General features: G+C 55.8%; 1 protein-coding gene across 8 annotated transcripts; it reads right to left on the reverse strand.

Moving 5' to 3' along the window:
• Window positions 1–10,520: 10,520 nt before the first annotated feature.
• BRD2 (bromodomain containing 2) lies at window positions 10,521–22,502 on the reverse strand. 8 transcript variants are annotated; one of them, XM_083429617.1, is made up of 12 exons: window positions 22,006–22,502; window positions 16,537–16,837; window positions 15,466–15,603; window positions 15,165–15,306; window positions 14,815–15,026; window positions 14,318–14,692; window positions 13,546–13,674; window positions 13,173–13,430; window positions 12,789–13,006; window positions 12,266–12,579; window positions 11,608–11,730; window positions 10,521–11,510 (listed from the first exon to the last, which is right to left on the reverse strand). In XM_083429617.1, exons 1-12 carry the CDS (start codon window positions 22,008–22,010, stop codon window positions 11,380–11,382), a joined length of 2,346 nt encoding a protein of 781 aa, XP_083285743.1. In that variant the 5' UTR covers window positions 22,011–22,502; the 3' UTR covers window positions 10,521–11,379. The 8 variants fall into 8 exon arrangements, with proteins under 8 accessions (XP_083285743.1, XP_083285745.1, XP_083285748.1 ...); XM_083429619.1 differs by having other exon boundaries at window positions 13,173–13,352; window positions 22,006–22,489; XM_083429622.1 differs by lacking the exon at window positions 22,006–22,502 and adding an exon at window positions 21,658–21,835 and having other exon boundaries at window positions 13,173–13,352.
• Window positions 22,503–24,115: the final 1,613 nt, after the last annotated feature.

The following is a 24,115-nucleotide window of genomic DNA, read 5'->3' on the forward strand; positions in this document are numbered from 1 at the left end:
TGGTGGCCCAAGATGCGGGGGGAAGTCGCGGATTACGTCTCGAGGTGCGACACCTGCCAAAGGGCCAAGTCAGTGCACAAACCACCGGCGGGACTGCTCGAACCGCTGCAGACACCGAGCGAACCGTGGGAGAGGGTGGCCCTGGACTTTGTCACGGATTTACCCAGCTCGAGAGGCAAGACGGCTGTGCTAGTGGTGGTGGACATGTTCACCAAAATGGCCCACTTCATTCCGTGCGCGAAGGTGGCCACGGCGGAACAGACCGCCAAACTGTTCATAGACCACGTGTTCAGGGTTCACGGTCTGCCACGGTCTATCTTGTCCGACCGGGGGCGACAGTTCATCTCGAACTTCTGGCAGAAGTTAATGGGTTTCCTGAACGTCAAGATCAACCTAGCGTCGGCAAGACACCCACAGACCAACGGACAAGCGGAGCGAGTCAACGCCATCATGCAGCAGTACCTGAGATGCTATGCAAATCAGCAGCCGGCAACATGGGTGGACTACCTGCCGCTCGCTGAGTTCGCCTACAACAACACGAAGCACGTGTCCACGGGGGTGACACCGTTCTTCACCAACAACGGGAGGCATCCCAGAACCTTCCCGGGATTAGAGAGACTGGGGGAGGGGGAGCCACAGGCAGCGGAAGCCTTAGCGTCAGAGTTGCAGGAAGTTCACGAACAGCTTCGAAGGCAGTTAGAACTAGCAAAGCACGCATACAAACTGCAGGCTGACAAGCACAGAAGGGTTGGGGAAGACATACAGGTGGGAGACTGGGTTTGGTTAGCAGCCCAGGCAGTGCCGACCAGATCGTTAGCTAAGAAGAAACTCGGACATAAGCAGCTAGGACCTTACCAAGTCGAGGCACAGATCAACCCAGTGGCCTTCCGGTTGACACTTCCGGAGGGATCCAGAATGCACCCAGTGTTCCATAGATCAGTGCTCACGCCCTACAAAGCGCCTCACAGATTTCAGGTGCCGGGCACGGCACCAGACCTGCTCAGGGAGATGCCCACAAGGAGGGGGTCGCCAAGAGGGGAACCCATCAACCAGGTCACAGAGATTTTAGACTCGAGATGGGGGGAAGAGGGAGTAGAATATTTTCTCGCCAGCGAAGGTACCCCGGCCAGCGCCAACCGTTGGGTGCCGGACTATGCCTTGGACGAGCCTCTCCTCAAGGAAGAGTTTCATGCCTTGTTCCCACACAGGCCCATGCCAGCCGCGTATTTCGACGACTGGCTTTTCACACCCACGCTTTCAGCCAGCACGTTCCAGGGGTTCACCTCGGACGAAGAACCGGCCCTAGGAACACGTTCCCCGGAGGGATCGCCCTCGGGGTCTGCCTCAGACCGCTCTTATTGGTGGGACGATCGACCAGAGGAGCAGTGGAGCAGGAAGTGGCTGAGGGGTCCTTGGCAGGCAGAGGCCCCAGAGGTGACCGGGGGAGAGACGGACATGGACGTGTTGGGGGAGGACCTTGGGTTCGAGCACGGCGGCCAAGAGATGGAAGCAGAGGAAATCGAGGTCGGCGAGAGAACGGAGGACGAGCCGGACTTATCCAGCTGGATGCATGCCAAGGGGGACGAACTGTATCCGCCATTCACCCCCACAACGACGGAGCACCTAGCACCCACACCTGAAGGAGGGGAGGGGGGAAGGGGGGGCTTCGAGGGGGGGATGGATGTCAGGGGTTCAGGAGCAGAGGCACAGGAAAGGGAGGAAATGGAGAGCGAGGGGGAGGAGTCCGGAGGAAATGTCAGCGATGACAGCGGTCCGAGGTCTCTGAGTCTTTCCAGCGAATCGGAAGATTCACAGAAAGAGGCTCCCATGGTCAGAGCAAGGGGGGTTCCAAGGGGGACACCCCAGGAAGAAGGGGCCAGGGGGGACTCAGAGAGCAGCAGTTGGAAATCAGGACCAGCGTCCACACCAGAGTGCAGTAGGGGGGAGGAGTCCCAGGCATCGGGATCAGGCAGCGCACGCCCAGCGGGAGGACATGAGCCAGGATTGGCCACGCCTCCATCGGAGAGCGAGGAAACGGTCGAGAGGAAGGTGGAAGGCTGCGCGCGCGCGCCAAGTTCAAATGTACAGGAGGGTGCAGCAGTTGGCAGCCCGGATAGGGAGCCAGGTCCCAAAGCCCGCCGGTCTAAACCCTAGACGTAGAGCTGGGGCGCTCCGGTTTGAAAATGGAAACTGTACTTCAATAAAGACTTTTGTACATTACTACCGGCTAGCGTTGGTCCTCTGTGAGCTGGGACCTAGAGCCAGCTCTGACAGACGGGGAAAGGAGGAGGCGTGGTGAGTCTGGTGGAGAGCATGGTGGTCAGGAAGAGGGTGGTGGTAAGCAGCAGGCTGTGAAAGGCAGAACTGTCAAAAGGCGAAGCTGTCAAAGGGCGAGCTGTCAAACAGCGTGAAGCGGTGTCTTGCGGAGGCGGAGGTGGATCGGGGGTTGCTCCCGGTTGTCCGTTGTTGAGACAATTTCGGAGGTCCAATGAGTCGGTGATGGTGGTGATGCGGGTCCGGTCTGTTGGGCTCGATTCATGCCCCGATCTGGTCCGGTCTGTTGGGCTCGATTTGTGCCCCGATCTGGTCCGGTCTGTTGGTTCACCTCTATGTCAGTGTCGTCCTCTGTCGCTCATGGGGGAGTAGAGCAGGGTGCGTTGTCAGTGGCGGAGTCGGGTGGAGAAGCAGGTTTGCAGCGGGTATGGTGTAGCCAGGCCGACTTCTCTGCTACCTTGACGGAGGTTGGGGTAGTTAGAAGTACCTGGTAGGGTCCTTCCCAGGTGGGCTGTAGGGGCACCTTCTGGTAAGTCTTTGCCAGTACTCAGTTCCCTGGTTGGAACAGATGGATGTTCTCGTCTAGAGGTATGTTTTGACTCGCGGTCGCGTATCTGTGGAGAACAATCAGTTGCTTCTGGAGCTGTATTATATATTTGGTTAATTCAGACTCACCCACTTCTAGTTCGGATGGGGGAAATTGGGTGTTGTATACAGGGGAGGGTCTTCCGAAAAGTAATTCATAAGGAGATAAGTTCAATTTCCCACGAGGGCATGCCCTGAGATTATGTAAGACTAAGGGAAGTGCATTGACCCACTTGATTCCAGAGTCTGTGCAGAGTTTTCCCAGCTGAGACTTAAGCTGCTGGTTCATTCAACCTGTCCTGAGGAAGGGGGGTGATATGGGGTGTGTAATTTCCATTTTACCCCTAGAGCTTTAACTACTTGTTGAACGACGTTGGAGGTGAAGTGTGAGCCCGTCGCTGTCTATGTGTCTCGGAACCCCAAATCATGGTATAATTTCGTGCAGTAGAATTTTAGCAACTATTGGAACTCTTGTATTTTAACATCTCATACATTCTCCCATGTCCTCTCTCTGTCATAGAATCATAGACCTGGAGTTGGGAGGGACCCCAGGGCAGGGGTGTACTAAGGCTAGGTGGCACTTGGACCCAAATAATTACCGCCCAGTCAGTCTGACATCAATACCAGGGAAGATTCTGGAGCAGATCATTAAGCAAACAGTCTGTGAGCACCTAGAAAGGAATGCTGTGATCACCAATAGTCAGCATGGATTTCTGAAAAATAAGTCATGTCAGACGAACCTGATCTCGTTTTTTGACAGAATTACAAGCCTGGTAGATGAAGGGAACGCAGTGGATGTAGCCTACCTTGATTTCAGCAAGGCATTTGACAAGGTGCCCCATGATATTCTTGTAAAGAAGCTGGTAAAATGCGGTCTTGACTATGCTACCACTCAGTGGATTTGTAACTGGCTGACTGACCGGACCCAAAGGGTGCTCATCAATGGTTCCTCTTCATCCTGGAGAAGAGTGACTGGTGGGGTGCCACAGGGTTCTGTCTTGGGCCCGGTCTTATTCAACATCTTTATCAACGACTTGGATGATGGACTCAGGGGCACCCTGATCAAATTTGCAGATGACACCAAACTGGGAGGGGTGGCTAACACCCCAGAGGACAGGATCACACTTCAAAACGACCTTGACAGATTAGAGAACTGGGTCAAAACAAACAAGATGAATTTTAACAGGGAGAAATGTAAAGTATTGCACTTGGGCAAAAAAAATGAGAGGCACAAATACAAGATGGGTGACACCTGGCTTGAGAGCAGTACATGTGAAAAGGATCTAGGAGTCTTGGTTGACCACAAACTTGACATGAGCCAACAGTGTGACGCGGCAGCTAAAAAAGCCAATGCAATTATGGGCTGCATCAATAGGAGTATAGATCTAGATCAAGGGAAGTAATAGTGCCACTGTATTCTGCTCTGGTCAGACCTCACCTGGAGTACTGTGTCCAGTTCAAGAAGGACACTGACAAACTGGAACGAGTCCAGAGAAGGGCAACCAAAATGGTCAAAGGCCTGGAAACGATGCCTTATGAGGAACGGCTAAGGGAGCTGGGCATGTTTAGCCTGGAGAAGAGGAGGTTAAGGGGTGATATAATAGCCATGTTCAAATATATAAAAGGATGTCACATAGAGGAGGGAGAAAGGTTGTTCTCTGCTGCTCCAGAGAAGCGGACACGGAGCAATGGATCCAAACTACAAGAAAGAAGATTCCACCTAAACATGAGGAAGAACTTCCTGACAGTCAGAGCTGTTTGACAGTGGAATTTGCTGCCAAGGAGTGTGGTGGAGTCTCCTTCTTTGGAGGTCTTTAAGCAGAGGCTTGACAACCATATGTCAGGAGTGCTCTGATGGTGTTTTCCTGCTTGGCAGGGGGTTGGACTCGATGGTTATCTCCCGCTTGGACTACTGCCATGCGCTCTACGTGGGGCTACCTTTGATGGTAACCGGGAAACTGCAATTAATCCAGAATGCAGCAGCTAGATTGGTGACTGGGAGCAGCTGCCAAGACCATATAACACCGGTCCTGAAAGACATACGCTGGCTCCCAGAACGTTTCTGAGCACAATTCAAAGTGTTGGTGCTGACCTTTAAAGCCCTAAACGGCCTCTTTCCTGTATACCTGAAGGAGCGTCTCCACCCCCATCGTTCTGCCTGGACGCTGAGCTCCAGCACCGAGGGCCTTCTGGCGGTTCCCTCACTGCGAGAAGCCAAGTTACAGGGAACCAGGCCTTTTCGGTGGTGGCGCCCGCCCTGTGGAACACCCTCCCACCAGATGTCAAAGAGGTAAACAACTATCTGACAATTAGAGGACAGTATGGAGAAGCTTCTAATGTTTGATGCTTCATTGGTTTTTAAAAAAATACTCTGTCGGGAGCGGCCCGAATTGCTGGGGAAACCCAGCCAGATGGGCAGGGTATAAATGTTGTGGCATGTATTGCCTTAAAGGAGAATTTAATGAAAATGATTTACCGGTGGTACATAACACCAGTCAAGCTGGCAAAAATCTATCATTTGCCCGATAATAAATGTTGGAAATGTAATGAGACTGAAGGTACTTTCTTTCACCTTTGGTGGACGTGCCCAAGGATTAAGACTTTCTGGGAGATGATATATAATGAAATGAAAAAGGTATTTAAATATACCTTCTTGAAGAAACCAGAGGCCTTTCTCCTGGGCATGGTCGGCCAATTGGTGCCAAGGAAGGATAGAACCTTTTTTATGTACGCTACAACAGCAGCAAGAATACTCATCGCAAAGTATTGGAAGACACAAGATCTACCCACCCGGGAAGAATGGCAGATGAAGTGGCGGAAATGACTGGCAGAATCCGAGAGCAGGGAGAAGAGTCGATGGAAGAAGATTGGAAAAAATTTAAAGTATATTTACAGAAACATTGCAAAATTAATGTTAGAAAAATACTGGAATGAAGTTATATGGTTTTAGCAGAAATGTTATAAAGAATTAAGTAAAAACTGATTGTTAATGGGTTTAAAGTGGAAAATTTAAAGTTAGATTGTGTTAAGATAAATTATAGAACAAAAAAATGAGAAAGAGGGAAAGGATTTGCTGAATTAGCTAATTTGAACTAGAATACAAAAAAGGGAGGTGTGAGGAAGTCGAGGAAACAAGTAAATGAAAGATAAAGATATAGAATTTGGATGTGTTTTTAAATGTTTTTGTTTTTTCTTGTTGTTTTGATGTATTGTTTTCTCTTTCTATTTTTGATGTATTGTTTGTTAAAAAAAAAAAATTGCTTCCCCCCCCTCTTATACTTTCTTTCTGTAACTATAAAACTTCTAATAAATATTATTGGGGGGAAAAATGTTGTTACGCTTACGTAATTGAATAGCACACTGATGGTGAACCTTTTAGAGACTGAGTGCCCAAAGTGCAACCCAAAACCCACTTATTTATTTACGGCAATTTAACCTTAAAACCAATTTAAGACTGGCGGATGGCACTGTGGGTTAAACCACAGAGCCTAGGACTTGCCGATCAGAAGGCTGGCGGTTTGAATCCCCGCGATTACGGGGTGAGCTCCCATTGCTCGGTCCCTGCTCCTGCCAACCTAGCAGTTTGAAAGCACGTCAAAGTACAAGTAGATAAATAGGTACCGCTCCGGTGGGAAGGTAAACGGCGTTTCCGTGCGCTGCTCTGGTTCGCCAGACACGGCTTAGTCCTGCTGGCCACATGACCCAGAAGCTGTATGCCGGCTCCCTCGGCCAATAAAGCGAGATGAGCGCCACAACTCCAGAGTCGGCCACGACTGGACCTAATGGTCAGGGGTCCCTTTACCTTTAACTTGTATAGCTCCTTTTTTCTGTGTGTTTCACGGTTCTTCTTTATGACTGCCATAGCAATAAATAATCCTTCATAAAAGTTATCGCATTACATTTTTCATTAAATTATCTTTCTATTGATATACAATTTTATGGTATAACTCAGTGCATTTTTTTTCCTTTCTAAAAAAATGTTTAGTGGTACTCTCATTTTGACTCAAGAAAATCACCACGGGGGGGGGGGGGAATGAATACAGTTCAAATTGGGGAAAATAAATACAGTGGTACCTCAGTTTTCGAACAGCTTAGTTCTCGAACTAACTCATGATGCACAGAGTTTATTTGAAGCCACAAAGACCATTTATGGGTCAATAAATCATGGCATAAAACCACAATTCTAAAAGATAAGGAAGCTATTGCACTGCACTGGAAAAAACTCCCCGGGAGCTGCTGAGGTCCTCTCAAATTCCACAGAAACAATTTAGAGGTGAGCTTGCAGTGCAGTGGTACCTTGGTTTACAACCATAATCTCTTCCAGAGGGCCGTTTGTAAACCAAAACAGGTTGTAACCTAACCCAATGCGCTCTTTCGTCAACGGGGCCTACAATTTTTTTTTATCGTAATCCAAAAAAGCTATTAACCAAATGAAAAACAAGAAAGCAAGTGGACCAGCCAAAGTCTTCAAAGTGGGTGGAATTGAACTTGGACCACTTATAAATGGTATCTCCAACTCCTCCAAAGATTTCATCAACTGTGTCTCCAAATTTTTATACACATCACTTCGGAAGACAGGCGAGCTAATGCCAGTGTACTGGAAGAAGCAAAGATCACCAATGTTGAAGCAATGATTCGTCAACATCAACTTTGTTGGACTGGTCATGTTGTGCGGATGCCTGATGATCGTCTTCCAAAGCAACTACTCTATTCCCAACTTTAAAATGGAAAGTGTAATGCTGGTGGTTGACAAAAAGGGGTTTAAAGACTGTCTCAAGGCAATTTTTAAAAAAATTTAGTATAAACACCGAAAACTGGGAAGCACTGGCCTGCGAGCGCTCCAGTTGGAGAACAGCCTTTACCAAAGGTGTCATGGGCTTTGAAGACACTCGAACTCAGGACGCAAGGGAGAAACGTGCTAAGAGGAAGGCACGCCTGGCAAATCCACACCCCCCTGGAAACCAAAGCCCCCACTGTGGAAGGACGTGTGGATCCAGGATTTGCCTCCACAGTCACCTATGGACTCATTGTTAAAACCGTGTTTATGAGCGGAGGCAGGGATCTCTCAGCACGAAGCTGATCTCAGCACGAAGCTGACTATTGCATTGCACAAACACACACCCAAACCGCCCAAATCCTGCTGCACCCCGAGGCGCTTTGCACGCACCCGATTCCTTGCAGGAGACAAGGGCAGCCTGTGGCTGCAAAGGGGACGGGACAGCTGTTCTGCTTAAGCCGCGCCCCCTTTCCCAAGTCAGTATCCGGCATCCCCTTCTCTCTCTAGCAGCTGGCACTCTCTGGCTTTAACGAGGCCGGGAGGGTGCGTGGAAAGGTTTGCAGAAAGCTCCTCTCTCTCTCTGCTGCCGGGCACCTTCCCAGCTATAAAAGGAAACAAGATGCTTTTCCTTTCATGCACGAGGATGTACCCTGCATGGAAAAGCAGGGGCGTCGGGGACATGAGGGAGAGGAAGGACTAGGCGCCGGAGGGCGGGCGGGTGAGTGGGAAAGGCTGGGGAAAGGGCAAAGGCACGCTGCTGCTGCTGGGCGGAATACTTTTTGCACCTTTTCCCCATGCTGTCGCCTTCCTCAGTCTTGACACCCCCTTGTCGTCCTCCCCCTCTCCCTCTGCCCCACGGACCATCTAGTTCAACCCCCTGCAAGACCTGTTCAACCCCCCCCTTGTGCATTCTCCCATTTCCTCCCCGTCATAGAACCATAGAACTGGAGAGTTGGGAGCTACCCCGGGGGCATCTAGTCCAACCCCCTGCAAGACAAGAATCTTTTGCCCAATGCGAGGCTCTAACTCACAGTCCCTCGATTCAGAGTCTCATGCTCTACCGACTGATCTGTCCACTTGAGGGCTGGGACCTTCTTTGGCTACCACAAGAGAACGGCAGGGGCCCCGCTGAATCACACCACCAGACTTGGCCTTGGGGAAGGCACAGCCCCCAGCACTGCCAGTCTCCTTTGCCTGGGATTTGCACTCCACCATGGGGTAGCTCCAGAATTTTTCTTGAACCCTCCAAACATTTGTATTCCATTTTGAAAACCATGCAAGGGCTCCAGTTGAGAATGATCCCACAAGCTGTGTGAAGAGCTTCATTTTTGCCCCTTTATATTATTTTATTTTATTGGAGGACACTCTGTCTTGCTACCCACAAGTCCTAGGATTACAGATTTCAAACAGGCTGCAGGATGACTCAGTGGAGAAGCTCCCTTTCAAGAGCCTTATCCTCTCGGTGGCCCAGTACCTCCAGCCTGCCTCTGGATTTTCACCAGCGAGGAGAGAGGGCTGCAAGAATGTCTCCGCCCAGATACATGGGGCATCTCAGAGGCATCTAGCAAGCTGCTGTGGGTGGGGTCTCTTACAAAGGGGTTTCCATGTGTCATTTCCACTCAGCTGTTTTTCCTTGGCAAACTCTGTGGGGCAGGAGACTCCCTTTCAGGCAGAGGGCCAAAGGGGGGGAAATGGGTGGGGCCTGGGTTTCCCTGACACACATACAGCCGGCTACAGTGCAGCCCTCAGTCCCAGGAAAAAGGAACAAGGAAAAGGATTTCATGTATTTTATATCACTAGATCTTCAGTTTCCAAATCAATTCCCTTCTCCATATCCCTGGTGAGGGCGGAGCTGGGCCAAGGGGTCTTTGGGCAACATGGGCGTGCGGGGGGGGGACCCCACTTGGCTTGGCTGGATCAGCCCCTTCCCCCAGAATTCCTTTCAGGCAAAGCCCTCCTGTGCACAGCAGGGTCAGTACAGCAGTGGTGGTCAGAAAGCAGAGGTTCCCCACTGCAGCTTTCAGCCTCACCACCAGGGAAGGGGCTCCAAGCTCTCCACTGTTCTGCTGGCCTTTTTAGCTCCTAGGTCCAGAGATTGTCTACAAATGCAGCCACCTTTGGCCTTCAGCAAAAAGGGGTAGCTAGTGTCAAGCTGACGGGGAACCTCAAAATTCTGCTCTGTGCCACCCATTAATTTGTGGGCAAGGGGGAGAACTGTTCAGACCGCCTGTCTTCTTGACTCTTCCTGGGCTTACCAAAGTGCTCTAGGCCGTAACTAATCAGGCAAGTGGCAGATCTAGGCCAGCATCCCTTCTCAGTGGTTGACCAGAGGCCTATTATGGGAAACGAGGAAGGACAGAAGCCAGAGACCTTCACTGCCCCCTGCAGGAGGGACTTGCAACTTGATGGGTGAGGAAGTACCTACACCTTTGCTCCAGTTTTCTGACCCTGAAGCCAGTGCTTTTTCTGCAACAACCATCTTCCAAGACCGTCCCCCTACACAGCGGAAGCTGAGCTGCTCAAGTGGGTTTGTGACAGCAGTGCAGCCAGCAGGCAAATGGAAGATTTGAAACCGCACATTTGTGATATTCTGGTTTCCCCCCAGGAAAACGGAAGCTTCACCCTGGCATCTTTGGAAGCCCCACTGAACGGTGATGGTCAGCAACCAGGGGTAATTAGCAGAGCAGTACTAGATGGCCCTTAAAGAGTCTCCTCCAGGAAGGGGGGCTGCTCAGGAGACCCCACAAGGCGGAGGAGCCAAGCCCTGGCTGCAAGCAGGTGGGGCAAGATCCCTGACCTGGCGGCAGTGAGACCCTTGACAGGAAGGCTGCCTGTTGTCCGTGACCAGCGCTGCCCTCTTCCCCACTCAATCCACACCAGCCTGTATAATATTTTTTTTTATTTACATGTTTAAAGAACCAGAAGGCTTAACATACAATAAGATGAAACAGAGCCCTGGAAGGTGGACACGGGCAAGGGGAATAAAAGGAACAGTAGAAAAAAAATATACAGTCAACATAAAAAAAAAACCTCAAGCGGGGTGCCCTCCCCCCTCAACCAGCCTCCCTTGAGGGGCAAAGAACATGCTGTCTCGATTTTGCCCAGGGACGTCAACGGTCGCACTCACTCCAGGTCCCAGGGAAAGCCACCGACGGGAAACAAAGAAAAATAAATAAAGGAACCTCTTGAGTGCCTGCGAGGGGGAGTGCCAGAGGAACTTCTCCCCACAAGAGTCTTGTCTCCCCCTCAGGGCTCCAAGTCCAAGCTGGTGGGGCACAAACACCCCAGCGCAGTTCCTCGCCCCCAACCTGCCCATCCAGGAACGGAGCGTCACAAAACCAAAACTTGCTAAATGCTTTTATAAAAACCACAAGTTTGTTTCCTAAGATTCAACCAAAACAGGAAAACACTGCCCCCCCAATTGCTGCCCCCCACGCTTGCTGGAGCCAACTGTACAGAGTCGGGGTGCCCCATGCCACAGCACAAACACAGCAGGGCCAGCTCTCGCCCCACGGCCCCAAGGGGGGGCGGGACGACAGGGAAGCCGCCAGCCAGCCGGCCGCAGCCCTTCCGCCCCGGGCGCCCAGCTGGAGGGGGGGTGGAGGGGAGCCCGCTCGTCCGCCTGCGCCGCTCTCTTGCCAGTTCTGGTCCTGCAGAACCTCTTCCGAGCAGGCTGCCACCGCTGGCCAGCCACCCCCCGGCGGCTGATGCTGCCGCCGCTGCTGCCACCTCCACCAGCCTGCCTAGCTGGAGTCAGAGTCACTTGTGTCCGAGGAGGAGGAGGAGGAGCTGGAACTGCTGGAGTCGGAGCTGGAGCTGCTGGCGCTCAGGCGGGAGACGGCCACTTGCTGCGCGGACTCCGGCTTCTCGTTGGCTGCACAGGGAGAGAGAGAGAGAGGGCAAAGGTGAAGGATGCCAGAGGGTCAAGGACAGGAGAGAGCCAGGCCCAGGAATCAGAAGCCAGGGCTTACTTTTCTTGGGGGGCTTCTTAGCAGAGTTCAGCTGCCCGCTGACGTCCTGCAGGCGCTTCTCCAGCTCCCGCTTCTTCTCCAGGGCCAGCTCCTCCTTCGTCTTGCCCACCGGCTTCTTCAGGGCTAGAAGGAAGAAGAAAGGCATTTACTGGGGAGCTGCTCCCCTTGCGCCCTCAATGCAGCTGACACCCCTAAACACCTCCATTACCCCTTTTCAGAACATGGCTGCAAAAATCATTACAGCGGTACCTCTGGTTAAGAACTTGGCGGGAAGGGAAAGCCCAAGGGGGTCTTCATGAGGACCCCCATCTCCAGGCAGGGCTGGGGGTTGAGCTGAGGCCCTGGCAGGAATCCCTGGGGTATCACCATCAGATTCCCATTTCTCTTTCCCCCAAGAGGACCCCAAGCAGGGCTGGGGGTGGGGCTGAGGCCCCCCATTCTCCCAGGGGTCGTGGGGCGCCTGGCTGGGGAAACAGAGAGGGAGTCCATGGAAGACAGAGACCCCACCCCTCCCCTTCCAGCGCCACTTCTTCCCCAGTCTCCCTGCTGGCAGTCTGCAAGTCCCGGATTATCCGTATGCATTAGGACTCATTGCCATTGTACTGAATACCACCATTTAGCAGCCAGCCAAGCCCTGTCTCCCATGGCCCCCACTCACTCTCGCTGTAGGGCTTGCGAGGCTTCTTCCGCAGGCAGGACAGGACGTAGCGCTCCAGCTCCCGCAAGGTGGAGGGCTTGAGGGTCTCGAAGTCGATCTCGATCTCCTCGGGGTTGGAGTCGCGCAGAGAGGGCTCCCGCGACTGGATGATGTGCACCACCCGGCCCAGCTTCTCCCCCGGCAGCTTGTTGATGTCCAGGCTGAGCTGGCGCTTCTCGTCGTAGGTCATGGGCTTGCTCTCCTCCTCCTCCTCCGAGTCGTAGAGCACAGGGGCCGGCAGAGGGAGGGCCTTGGCGCTGGCCTTCTTCGAGTTCCTGGGGAGGGGAGACACGCCTTAGACCCAGGGGCCCCACCGCTGGCGCACTGGGCAGGACCCAGCCAGCAGCAGCCGTCAGACATCTTGGCTTGTTCTGCAAGGAGTTCGCCACGGTCGATCCGCCGGGGAAAGAGAGTCATCAGCCAGCTGCTCGCCCTGCTCCCCCCACCCCGACCCCATCGCCATGCCCTCGCCTGCCCCACTTACTTGCCACCACTGCTGCCACCTCCGCTGCCAGCTGCCTTCTTGGACTTCTTGAGCTGGGCCTGGTGGGGCCGGGCCACCTCCTCCTCGCCTCCCGCCTTCCCCCCTTTGCGCTTCTCCAGCTTCTTCTTCTTCTTCTTGTCTTTCTTGTCCCGCTTCTTCTTGGGCTTGGAGACCGGGCCTTGAGAAAGGGCCGCCAGCTGTTCGTGCACTGCCCGCAGCTGGGGGGGGGCAAAAGGGACACGGTTAGGGGGCTCCCAACCCCACCAACTGCAGGCACCCTGTCCTCAATCCATAGCCGGGATCAGCAGTGGCTCAAAGCCACTTTGGGGGGGGGGGTCTCGCTTGCAGGCTTCACTGCTCTGGCCCCTGCTCGCTCTGCCTCACCTGTTCCTGGAGCTCAGCCAGCCGGTTGGCCCGCTCTTCCTCCGAGTCGGAACTCTCCTCGCTGTCCGACGAACTCTCGCTGCTGCTCTCGTCGTCATCCCCCTCCTCTTCCTCTTCGTCGTCGTCGTCGTCATCGTCGCTGGAGGAATCGTCCGAGGAGGACTTCATCAGGAGGCCCGGCTGTGGGAGTGACGTGGAGGGGGGGTTGATGTCTATGGGTTCATCTGGCATCTTGGCATAGCTGAACTCGAAGACATCCTGCGGGAGAGCAGCAAAGACTCGAGCTCTGCTACTGAGGGGCTGGGTCATGGGGGGAGGGAGGGAGGGAGGGAGGAAGAGCTACTGGCCTCTGTCTTCTTCCCATCAAACTCACCTGCAACTTCCGAGCCATGGCCACCACGTCATGGTCAGGGGGGTTGTACTTGTAGCAGTTGGAGAACATCAGCCGCACGTCAGAAGCAAACTCCTGGGCGTCATGGTACTCCCGGTTCTCCATCTTGCGCTGAAGCCACAGAAAAAGAAAAGGAAACAGAAGGTAGGTAAATAAAAGGGGAGGACCATGAGCTTTGCTACACACAAGCAGCAAAAAAGCCCCCCAAGACTGGTGTTTTCTTTCTTTAGTTTGCCCTTACGACTGCAGAAAGTCACTTAAAGACATACATGGCCAGTTCACACTAAAACCAGTGGGACTTGGGTGGGGTCTCCCCACCGCTGCTTGCCCTACTCAAGCCCTGCTTTGCCAGCCCTGGCATTGTCATATGACTCCCCTCTGCCACGCACCCATGCTCACGCATGTCCCTATGGCCCCTCTCCTCCCCTCAGCACTGACTGCAAAGCCCACTGGGGCGGAGATGGCAGCAGTTAAGAAGAACCTGTTCAACGGCTGGCACTGAAAGGTTAGCAGAGGGCACGTTTTCTCCCTGGGACAGAAACAGGCCACTCGTACCTCCAACAAATCTATTTAATCTAGATTGTGGAAGCACCTGCTTGTATGGTGAATATGCAAGAAGTCAGCAGACGGATTTTACCTAAATTCCAAAGCACACAAAAGACAACCATGTTCTGGAAGCCCCCCTCTCCTGTGGCCCCCCCCCACCCGCTGCTCCTCTCCCCTTCTTCTCTGTGGTTGCCAAGCCCCCGCCTACCTTGATGGTGCTGAGGTCCATGGGATGCTTGATGATCTCATGGTAGTCGTGGAGGCCCAAGGCGGAGGCGTCGACCGGCTTGTAGAAGGGCCAGGCGTAGGCAGCGTGCTTCTTGGAGACGAGCTCCTTGAGGATGCCGTTGCAGTACTTGAGCTGCTCCGAGAGCTTGCCCCTCTTGGAGGTCTGGTGCTGCTGGGAGTCAGGCAGGTCTTTGCGGGGGGGCTTGATGGGGCGCCCGCTCTCCCGCCGGGCCGGGATCTTGGCTGCCTTGGTCTCCAGCAGGGCTGCGGAGGGAGAGGACTCTCCGCCGCTGGTGGCGATGATGGCCGTGGGGGTCGGGGTGGTCGTGTCCGCTTTCCGCTTCACTCCTTTCTTCTGTTGGGGGCAAAAGCACAGCTCTTAGGCTTCCAAGCCAGATTGGAGGAGAGAGGGGGAACCCCATACAAATCTCAAGGCCCCCACCCGCCTCCCTCGGCTGCCAGCTCGCAGAGGCTCACCTTGGCCACCGGCTGCGTTGGGGCAGGCACCGCCAGCACCGGCTGGGAGGTAGCAGTGGAGTGGAGCGGCTTGAGGAGAGGCGTAGAGATGACTGACGGGTGAGGGATGTTGATGACGGTGGCGGGGATGTCTGTGGGGTAGAGCTGGGCGTGGGACACGGAAGAGATGGCCGGCACTTGCTGAGCAGCTGCGTTGGCTGCTGCCAGGAGTGCTGGAAGGATGAAAAAGAAGAGTGGCTCTTTGTTAAACCGGGGGCAGCCTGCCCCAGACGGCCCCCAATTGGAGTAGAACCCAAGCAAGCCAGCAGGCGCCCTAGCCGCTTCCGCCCCAAAGCCCACCCCCTCAATACCTGCAGCCCGAGAGGCCCCCTTCTTGTGGCTGTTCTTGGCCACGGTGATCACAATCTCCTGCTCCTCCTGAGGCATCTGGGCCACCTTCTGCAAGAAGATCTTCTCCAGCGTTTGGGCCATCAGCACAATGTCATCTGTGGGCTGCACCAAGAGAAGCCGTGATCAAGGCTGCTCTGCAGAGTCTGTGTACGCGTCCTCGTCACTTGGAGACGCTCCACGCACTCGGGAGCCTCTCCCCCACCCAGTCATCCTCCAGCCTTGCGGCTGCTGCCTCTCCCGCCACACGCGCAAACCCCTCACCTTGTTGTAGATGTAGCAATTGGTGAACATGGTGTTGAAGTCCTGCATGCACTCGGCTGAGCTCCAGTAGTAGTTGTTCTCCAGCCGCCGCTTGATGGTGCCCATGTCCATTGGCTGCTTGATGATCTTGTGATAGTCCTGGGAGCAGAGAACAGCAAGCAAAGCCACATGGTCACCCCAGAGTGCATGGCACAGAGGCCACACCGACCACGGGGCTACCCAGGCTCCTGGTCAACGCCACATCCAAAGGTCCCTGTCAAATGTTGGCTACAAGTGGGGAAAGGGCAGGGACTCCTGGGCAGCCTTACAAAGAGCAGGAAATAAACGCTTCTCTGCCTGCTAGGCCAAGAGGGGATTCTTGCTCCTTTTCTCCTGGGGTGCAGAGAGGGTGCCCTCGGTTAAGGGACGCTCCCCAGGGGACAGCGAGGCTGGAGAGGCCTGCCCTGCCTAAAAAGCACCCCCTCAGCTCCCCTACTGTGCACGAAGAAGCTCGGCAAGCATAAACCTAGATGGATTTTTACCTCTGGGCTTTAACTCCTTAGTTGCCACAGGTGCTGGCCTTTAATTTGGGGGTCACTTGATGTCTTCTACAAAGTCATGGATGGGAATCTGCAAAACGCATTCAGGGCACAAGATTAGATTTGGGGCAGCGTGAGAGCGCAAAAGCGGCTGTATTGTTTCATCCATACCTTTGTAGGGGACATGAGGGGGGGGGATCAGGGGAGCTGCTCCAGGTGAAATCCCTGGCCAAACCAACAGCCTTAAGATTGTTGGGGGAAGAGACACAGCTGAGGCAGCAGAGGAGGCACATTTCCCTCAGTATGCTGCTGACTGGGGTGAGCAGCCCAAGGAGCTCCCCAAAATACCTTGAATTTTAGCAGCTCAATAATCCAGAAGACTAGCTGAGCACGCTAGATACAAACAGGAACCTTAGTTCATGGGATGAGGCAGGAAGTGATCCAGTAACCATAGCAACAAGGGCATCATTAACACAGCAGAACCCGCCCGCAGGTGCTCATCTCCCTCACGCCCCCAGCCCCCCCCCCACAAGGCAAGGAGGAAGCTCATTACCGGAAGACCCAGCTTGACGGCATCCACAGGCTGGCGGAAGGGCCAGGCGAACTGGTGCTTCCAGAGGGCCTTCATCACCACTTTGTGGAGGTACTGCAGCTGGTTGGTGACTCTGCCCGGCTTCTTGGGGTTTGAGACCTCCGGAGGGGGAGGGTTGGCTGGGGCCAGCTGAAGGGGCGGGACGGAGGCCATGGTGGGTCTCTCGAAGCCCTCGTAGAGAAGCGACGGCTTGCGGATCCGCTTCCCGGGCGCAGACTCGACTGCCAGACCCACCAGACCTGCATTGCCCTCCCCAAGGATCCTGCGAGACAGGGAGAGAAGGGCGGTTAAAGCAAGAGCCGGGGTCTGGATTTCGCCACCTACTGCTCTCTCCTCCCTCACATGAGCCAGCCAGTAGAACATGGAGGAGGGTTAGCATTGCCCCCCCCCCCCCGTCTGTGCAAAAGTGCACGAGATGCCCGTTCTGTCACCTCTTGGAAGAGAGACACCAAATTACATCCCTAAGCGCAGCAAGGCAGCAAAGCCAGCTCCCAACCAGAGCCAGGGGAAACTCCAGAGACCAGGCCAAGCTAAGTGCTGGGCCATCTGCACCCACTCCCCCCTCGCACCTCAGCACACTGGCATTTCCAGATTGCGACACTACACTTGCTGCCCACAAACACACTCCCCGTCATGAAGCCCAGTAAACAGGAATCCCACCAAGGCAAACTAGGCACACTCCGGAGAGCAGCGACAACATCTTAAAACAGTTCCAAAGATGCCCAGGATTGGTGTTTTGAATCAGAGAACAGGGACTCTTCCCCCAGGACCAATGGGGGGGGGGCATCTGGGAAATCAGAGACACCAGGCTTGCTCCATAATCAACATGCTCATAAGATGAAAAGGACTGAGTGCATTGCCGGTTGCCGTGGTGCTGCCCAATCAGAGCGAGGGAGACAACAAAATGAATGGCTGACCAGGCCTCCACACAATGGGGCCAGCCAGTTGGCAAGGAGCAGTTAAGCCAAGGTGGGTTCTGAGTTGAAAAAACAACATTGCAGAATTCTGATCTGTCTCCTGGCCCACAGATCCAGCTGTGGCACATTCTGAATACAGAGCCACAGATTCACAGGCTGCTGTGCTAGTGCCCTAGGCCAGCGTGCAACAGTAGCTGCCAACCCATCACCCAGGACACCTGCGGCTCCACCACCAGCCCTGGGAAATGAGCGTGTTGGTAAACAGAGTGAGGGCATCAAAGGGCAGCAGGCCTGCCACCCCGGGAGAGAGGAGCGCTTCACAAAAGCCTGGCTTGCCCCCAAGGCACTACAGGGTCTCATGACAAGACAGCTCCCAAGGCAACTCAAATCCCTTTAAAGCCATCCAAATAATTCACACAACACATTGCTGCAGGGTTCACACCAGCGAATAACGGGGGGGGGGGCGGGTTTGAAATAAGAGGAAAAGAAGATCGCACTGGAGCTGCAGCACTGCAAAGGCTCCCCAGAGGAAAGACGGGCGACGCAAAATGTTGCTAAGCAATGGCGATGTCCAACGCTTCTCCTTTCCACGCAGCCAGGCAGGCAAGTGGCACCGCGAGTTCAAAAGCGACGCCCGTCATGTGACACAACACAGCCAGGTATGCTGGATCAAGGCGCGCGCAGGGCTCGCTGCCCCCCCCAGGCGACCCCCCCTGGCCCGGCCGCCCCTTCCCGCCCCCGGCGCACTCCCGATTACGTACTTGCCGTTGGGGTTCACGTTCTGCAACATGCCTGCAGGAGCGGCTCCAGCGCCAGAGGCGGCAGCTCCTCCCGGGGGCCCGGCTCTCTCCCGGGACGGTCCCGCTCCAGCCGCCGGCGCCTCCGTGGCCTCGGGGAACCCCCCCACTTTGCTCGGCGGTCTCGGCCTCGCGGGGGGAAGAAAACGCCCTCGGCGCCGGGCTCAGGGGCGCATCGCCGCCGCGCCTCCCCCCGCCCAACCGGAGGCAGGCGAGCTCGGCTACTGCGGGGCCCCCATCGGGGAGGGGGCCGCTCGCCCCGCCAACAACCACTAGGCGCAGGGAAAGCTAGGAAAATGGCGGCCTTGGCAGCGGCAGGACCCCGAGGCGGGGCGGGCGGGGGTCCCTCCGGCCAGCCCCCCGCCGGGCTCCCACCGCGCAGGGGCGCCGGCAATATAGGGCGCGCCCGTCTCCGCCGAGGCCGCCGCGTCCGGAGGCGCCGCTCCCCCGGCGAGTCGTCGCGGTCCGAGGCGCGGATGGCACTGGATTGTACTGGGATTACTGGCCGCGCTCCACCTTTGCTCTCCGCCGCGGAGGTGGGGGCGGATGTTGTGGGGGGAGACGAGGACGCTACGGAAGCCGGGAGGAGGGTCCACCGAGCTGGCGCCTACAGCGATGACCGGCGATTAGGGGGCCGCCCGGCGAGGATGGATCTGGATTGAGTCCGCCCACCCTGTCCGGCACTCTCTTCCGCTCCCAGGCCAGGATCCTTCCTCCGCTCCAGCGAAATGGCGCCTCTCGGCCTGCCCCCGACCGCCCTTATAGAGAGGCTCCCCGCGCTCCCATTGGCCCGCGGAGCAGCTGACATCACCATCCCGCCAAGCCACGCCCCTTCGCCGGCTCGGGAGAGCCCTCTGGGCGGAGCAGAGGCCGACGCCGGCCGCCCATTGGGCGACTTCGCCATCCATCTCGCTCCCCCTTTCCGCCTCCTGTTGTGCCTCCCCGCTCCGCCGTCCCCGGCAGCCGGCTCGCGCATTGGACGACTCTGCCATTCGTTGCCTCCCGATTGGCCGCCCTGTCACGTGGGGGCGGGGCGGCGGTTGGGAAGCGGCCGTTGGTTGTTGTGGTTCTCTGCTCACCGCGGGGGGAAGGGAGGGGGAGAGAGGCGGCAGCGCCATTTTGTGGCAGCCCAGAGAAAGCAGGGCGCGGAGAGGGCGAACAATGAGCCGCGGCGGCAGCTCCGACCGAGCGGCCCCCGGGCCCGGGAAAATATCCTCGCCCTTCCTTCCCCGCACGGGCAGAGCGGCCGCGAAAGTGAGGGCAGGGCGCGTTTAAATAAAAAAGAGAGAAACGTTGTCCCTCAGGTCGTTCTTCCCGCCAAAACAAGAGCCCCTCACAGCAACACAAGAAAAGCCCCGTCGCCTCAGCGCAGCAGCCAGGCATCGAGGGGCGAACCCCTCACAGTGGGGTGGAAGCACCCGAGTCCCGCTCCAAAACGCCGCCTGGAGAGGGGTCCCCCCACAGCAGGGTCCAGGCACCGCCACGCCGGGCCCTGCGCGTGAGAAATGGCGCCCTGGACGCCCAAAGTCCCCACTTCTCCCCCTCGCGCGTCACCGTTTGCACGTGAGGAACGAGGCAGGAGTTCAAGGCGCCGAGAGTGAGGGGACCTTGAGGAGAAGCCAAGCCAACCGCAGAGCTTCCATTAGAAAAGCGCCACAAGGCTTCACAGCAATGGCCCCGTTTTGCCTTGCCAGGGGCGAAGGTCAAGTGCCAGAGTGGAGCCCAGGCCAGACCCGCCTTTGAAGGGGCAGCCCCTCTGCACTGACCACCCAAAGAAGGGGCACCATCGCCCACAATGCAGCCTATCGCTTTCGCCCACAAAATCCCGTCCAAAAACCAAGTGGGGCCCAAGTGTCCCCAAGGCCCAACAGAGAAACATTTCAGCCAGGGGGGAAATGGGGGAGCCAAGTTCAGACCCCTAACTCCTTGCAGCAAGGGCCTGGCCTGGAGGACAGCAGGCCCCTTCCTGGGAGGCAGGCTGGCGTTGGACTCCAGCCCCTGGGTGTGGGGTGCGTGGCCTTCCCCCAGGCTCTGGCCCCATGCCATGGGGTGGTGGTGGTGGTGCTGGCAGGAGCCCTAAACACAGCCCCACACCCCAGGCAGGGCCCAGGCTGGGAGCCTCTCTGGCCGCGCCTGCCTCCGCCCGGCTTCCCTTCTCCCGAGGGCGTGGAAAGGGGGCCGGTTGATCTAGGGGGCAGGTCCCAGGGTGCTTCTCTTTCCAGGCGGGGATCTCTCTGCAGCAAAGGACAGAAAAAAAGAGGCTCTCGCAGCTGCAGGGATCCACCAGATCCAATGGAACTGGGGGGGGGGAATCAACCTGGTGGCATATCCTCAGCCCCCCCCCCTTTTCCTGGATTGTTCTGGAAGGAGAAGCAGGGACGGGCCTTTGAGAGGATGAGTCACATCCTGGCGCAAAGGCCAAACGCCACTTTGGGCTGAAAGGAGGCTTCTCCCTCCCGCTGGCCTGTTCACCAAAGGGGGGGGGGGAAGGCAGCACCCCCTAATACCCAGCCGCCCCACACTCGGGGCTCAAGAGGCCTGTCCTGCTCTCCGCAGCGGCCATTTTGCACGGGCACCCAGAGCCTTCCAGCTGACAGCCTCCAGAAAGGGGAGAAAACTGGAGGGTTAGCGCAGGAGGGCCGCGCCAGATCCTGCCCCTTCCTCCTTTTCCTCCGCCAGCCCCACTGCGCTCCCGCCCAGCCCTATTCCAGCGAGGAGGCCTCTTCCTCCTCCTCCTCCTCCATCACCAGGCAGGAATGACACAGCACATTCACCGCAGCCATTTTGGAGGCGCAGGAAAGCACACCAGGCAAAGCTGCCCCTCGCCCACCATGGCTGAAATGCTGCTGTTCCCACTCACCTCCCTGCTTGCGCAGGACACACACACACACCTCCAGCAGCCTCCAGTTTCTGAGATTATCTAAAACGCCCTTCTCTCACATAGCCCTAGATAAAAAACAACAGCCCCACATTGATATTCTTCGCTCCTTCTTTTGAATCGCCTACTTAGGGAGGCTGCCTGGCCTCCTCCACGTGGGGACCGGGGGCTTGGAGGGAGAAAGCAGCTCAAGGTCAAACAAAGGCGGGTGCCAAGGTCAAGCCCACACTCTGCTGCCCAGGACACTCTCCCAGGCACCCCCAATATCGCGGGGGGCTGAGGGCTCACGTCCCCCCCTTCCCAAAGGATAGCCCCACCCCTTTCCTTTGCAAGACAGTCCCCCAAACTCCCCCCTTTTGCTTTAAAAGACGAACAATCCCCCCCCCCGATGCAAGCACACACACCCCGACTTAAGCAAGGCAAAGAGACGCCCCCCAAAGCCCCCCCCATCATTGCAAAACAAAACCCCACCTGTCATATTGAGATTTACCCCAATTCCTAGAAGCTTCTGCATCATTGTAGCTTTAAAGAAGCCTGGAATGAGCCACAAGACAGAGGGGGGGACACCTCTCCCCCCCTCTTCCGAAGACGCCCCTCCTCCCCCCACATAAAAAAATGGGGGTCCCATTGTCAGGTGCCACGTGACAGCCAACTTCTCCCTTCATTTCAGGCAGCTGGCCCTTTAAACAGCCACCGCCCGTCGCCGCCTCGGATTGGCCAGATTGCGCCACCGGAGGCGGGAGCAGCGACTTGACTGGCAGATCCCTCTCCTTCCCCATCCCCCAGCCAGCCGAGCCTTCACTCGTCCAGAAGCGTCACGTGGGCAGAAAGGACTCACCTCATTGGTCGCCATCGGGAGAAGGAAGAAGGCGCGCGACCTTGGCGGCCCCGGTGCGACGAGGCCCATCCTGATTAAATTCCGGTCAAACTTAGGCCCCCGCGACTTGACAAAATAATAAGAAATAAAACACCCATTTAATAATAAAAAAAATTCCCCTCAACGGTCGCTTCAGCTGCCATGGCCGGGCGGGAATCCGAAGTGACGCCCACGTCATCGTCTCCTGATTGGCTCCCCGCCGTCACGCGACCGTTCCATCAGAAAAATGCCCGGATGATCTTCAAGGCGGGGGGGGGGGGTCAATCTATGAGGCGATTTTGCCCGTCCGCCGAGAAGAAAGCGCCAAACTGGTGGAGGGAGAAAAATAATCCGCCTGGTCGAAGCCGCATGGCGGGGGGTCCGGATGGAGCGCCGCCCCCTCCCCCGCCGAGGTCTCGCTTTGGGGGTGAAGTCAGCATGGCTCCCGCGACGCCCGGGGACGGCCACTGCGCATGCGCCCCGCTCCCTCCCCCTCCCGCCCGGGGCGCATGCGCGCTGGGGCTTCGCTGCGGCGCGACTCCCTTTCTGCGCGGTGGCGCAAGGGCGCGGGGAAGGGCAGGGTGCATGCGCGGGGGCAGGCCAGCCCGTTCTCTGCCCGGGGCAGCTGCTGCAGGAGGGCGAGTCCCGCGCGAGCTCGCAGGTCCAGGAATCAAGAGCGCCCTTTCCTTTCCTTGCACTTATGCATGTGCGCGACTGCAGCAGCGGGGCGAATCCACAAGCGGAGAGGCTCCCAGCAGCAACAGCTTTCCATATACGCTAAATACAGAGTTGAACTGTGGAACTCCCTGCCACAAGAGGCGGCGCTGGAATTAGACAGATGCAGAGGAGGGGACTAAGGCTAGGGAGGGCTCCTGGCCAAGAGGGCCCCGCAGCAGCAGCAATGGCCAAGCAGATGTCCGGAGAGGGAAGTCCAGCAGCAGCAGCAGCCACCTGCTGCTCTCCTCCGGGGTAGACTGCCTCTTACAATGGATGTCCTCGTTGAACTTTATTCTTACGGTCACAGTTCCGGCTCACTTACAATATCAGGGAAATCATAAAACACAACAGGAATACATTGTATTGCAATTGGGTACAACAGAGACAATACAGTTAAAAATATATATTAATATATTAAATCTTGATCACTAAAATATAACCTAAAATTGTGATTTAAAACCTTAATCATTTTGGTAGTACAGCTCGGTCCCTAAGTTTTATGGCAGTCGCACAGAATTTGGCCACCCTGAGCTTGATCTCTAGATCCTTGTCCTCTACCAGGAGTTTTAGACATTGAAGTTCGGACCCATTTGGAGATTCTGGTATAACAGTGATAAATACCGAGCGAATATCTCTGTAGAAACGGCAGCGTAGCAACATGAGAGACAGTTTCTACCTCCATTCAGCCGCAGGGGCAGACTCGTTCCGCGTATTATGGTTTACCCTCGAATCTGCCCTGCAATAAGGCAGATAGCAGCACGTTGAATCTAGCGAGGGTAAATGACCGTCTGTATTTGGGTATTTTAAATTTTTATGTCCTATTAACTGCGATCTGTGCGTTGCAGGGGGTTGGACTAGATGACCCTCAAGGTCCCTTCCAACTCCACAAATCTCTGCCATAGCCACCATGGCCACAAATTCGTCTCATCCCGCCCCCTTGAAAGCCCTCTGAGTGGGTGGGCATACGGCAGCCCTGCTAAAATCGAAGGCGGCTTTTAATCAATTTGCACCCATCACTCAGCGGTTGCCTTAATTTCTCTCTGTCCTCCCGCTGCACCCGGCCACAGAGGCTTTGGGAGAATTGTGCCAGCGAGGGGTTGGTCTAGATGAGCCCCAGGGTGCCCCCAGCCCGCCTCCATCATATCGCCAATCCATTGATTAAGGAGGATCTTGTTTTTATTCTTCCAATTCATCCACATAGAATCATAGAATCATAGAATCATAGAGTTGGAAGAGACCACAAGGGTCATCGAGTCCAACCCCCTGCCAAGCAGGAAACATCAGTCTCTTGGCCACAATAATCCATTTCCGCTGTCAATCTCCACATGATGGGTATATAATTCAAAAGAATGTTTTCCTCTTTAAAATCTTAGCT

This window comes from Podarcis tiliguerta (assembly GCF_965153285.1).
Source record: "Podarcis tiliguerta genome assembly, chromosome: 2".
Lineage (NCBI taxonomy): Eukaryota > Metazoa > Chordata > Lepidosauria > Squamata > Lacertidae > Podarcis > Podarcis tiliguerta.

Coding starts and splice junctions, on each gene's coding strand:
- BRD2 (XM_083429616.1), bottom strand. CDS start 18,282: ATGTTGCAGAACGTGAACCCCAACGGCAA. Junction 16,838..18,253: donor AACGTGAACCCCAACGGCAA/GTACGTAATCGG, acceptor CCTGTCTCGCAG/GATCCTTGGGGAGGGCAATG. Junction 11,731..12,265: donor TCGCAAGCCCTACAGCGAGA/GTGAGTGGGGGC, acceptor TCTTCCTTCTAG/CCCTGAAGAAGCCGGTGGGC.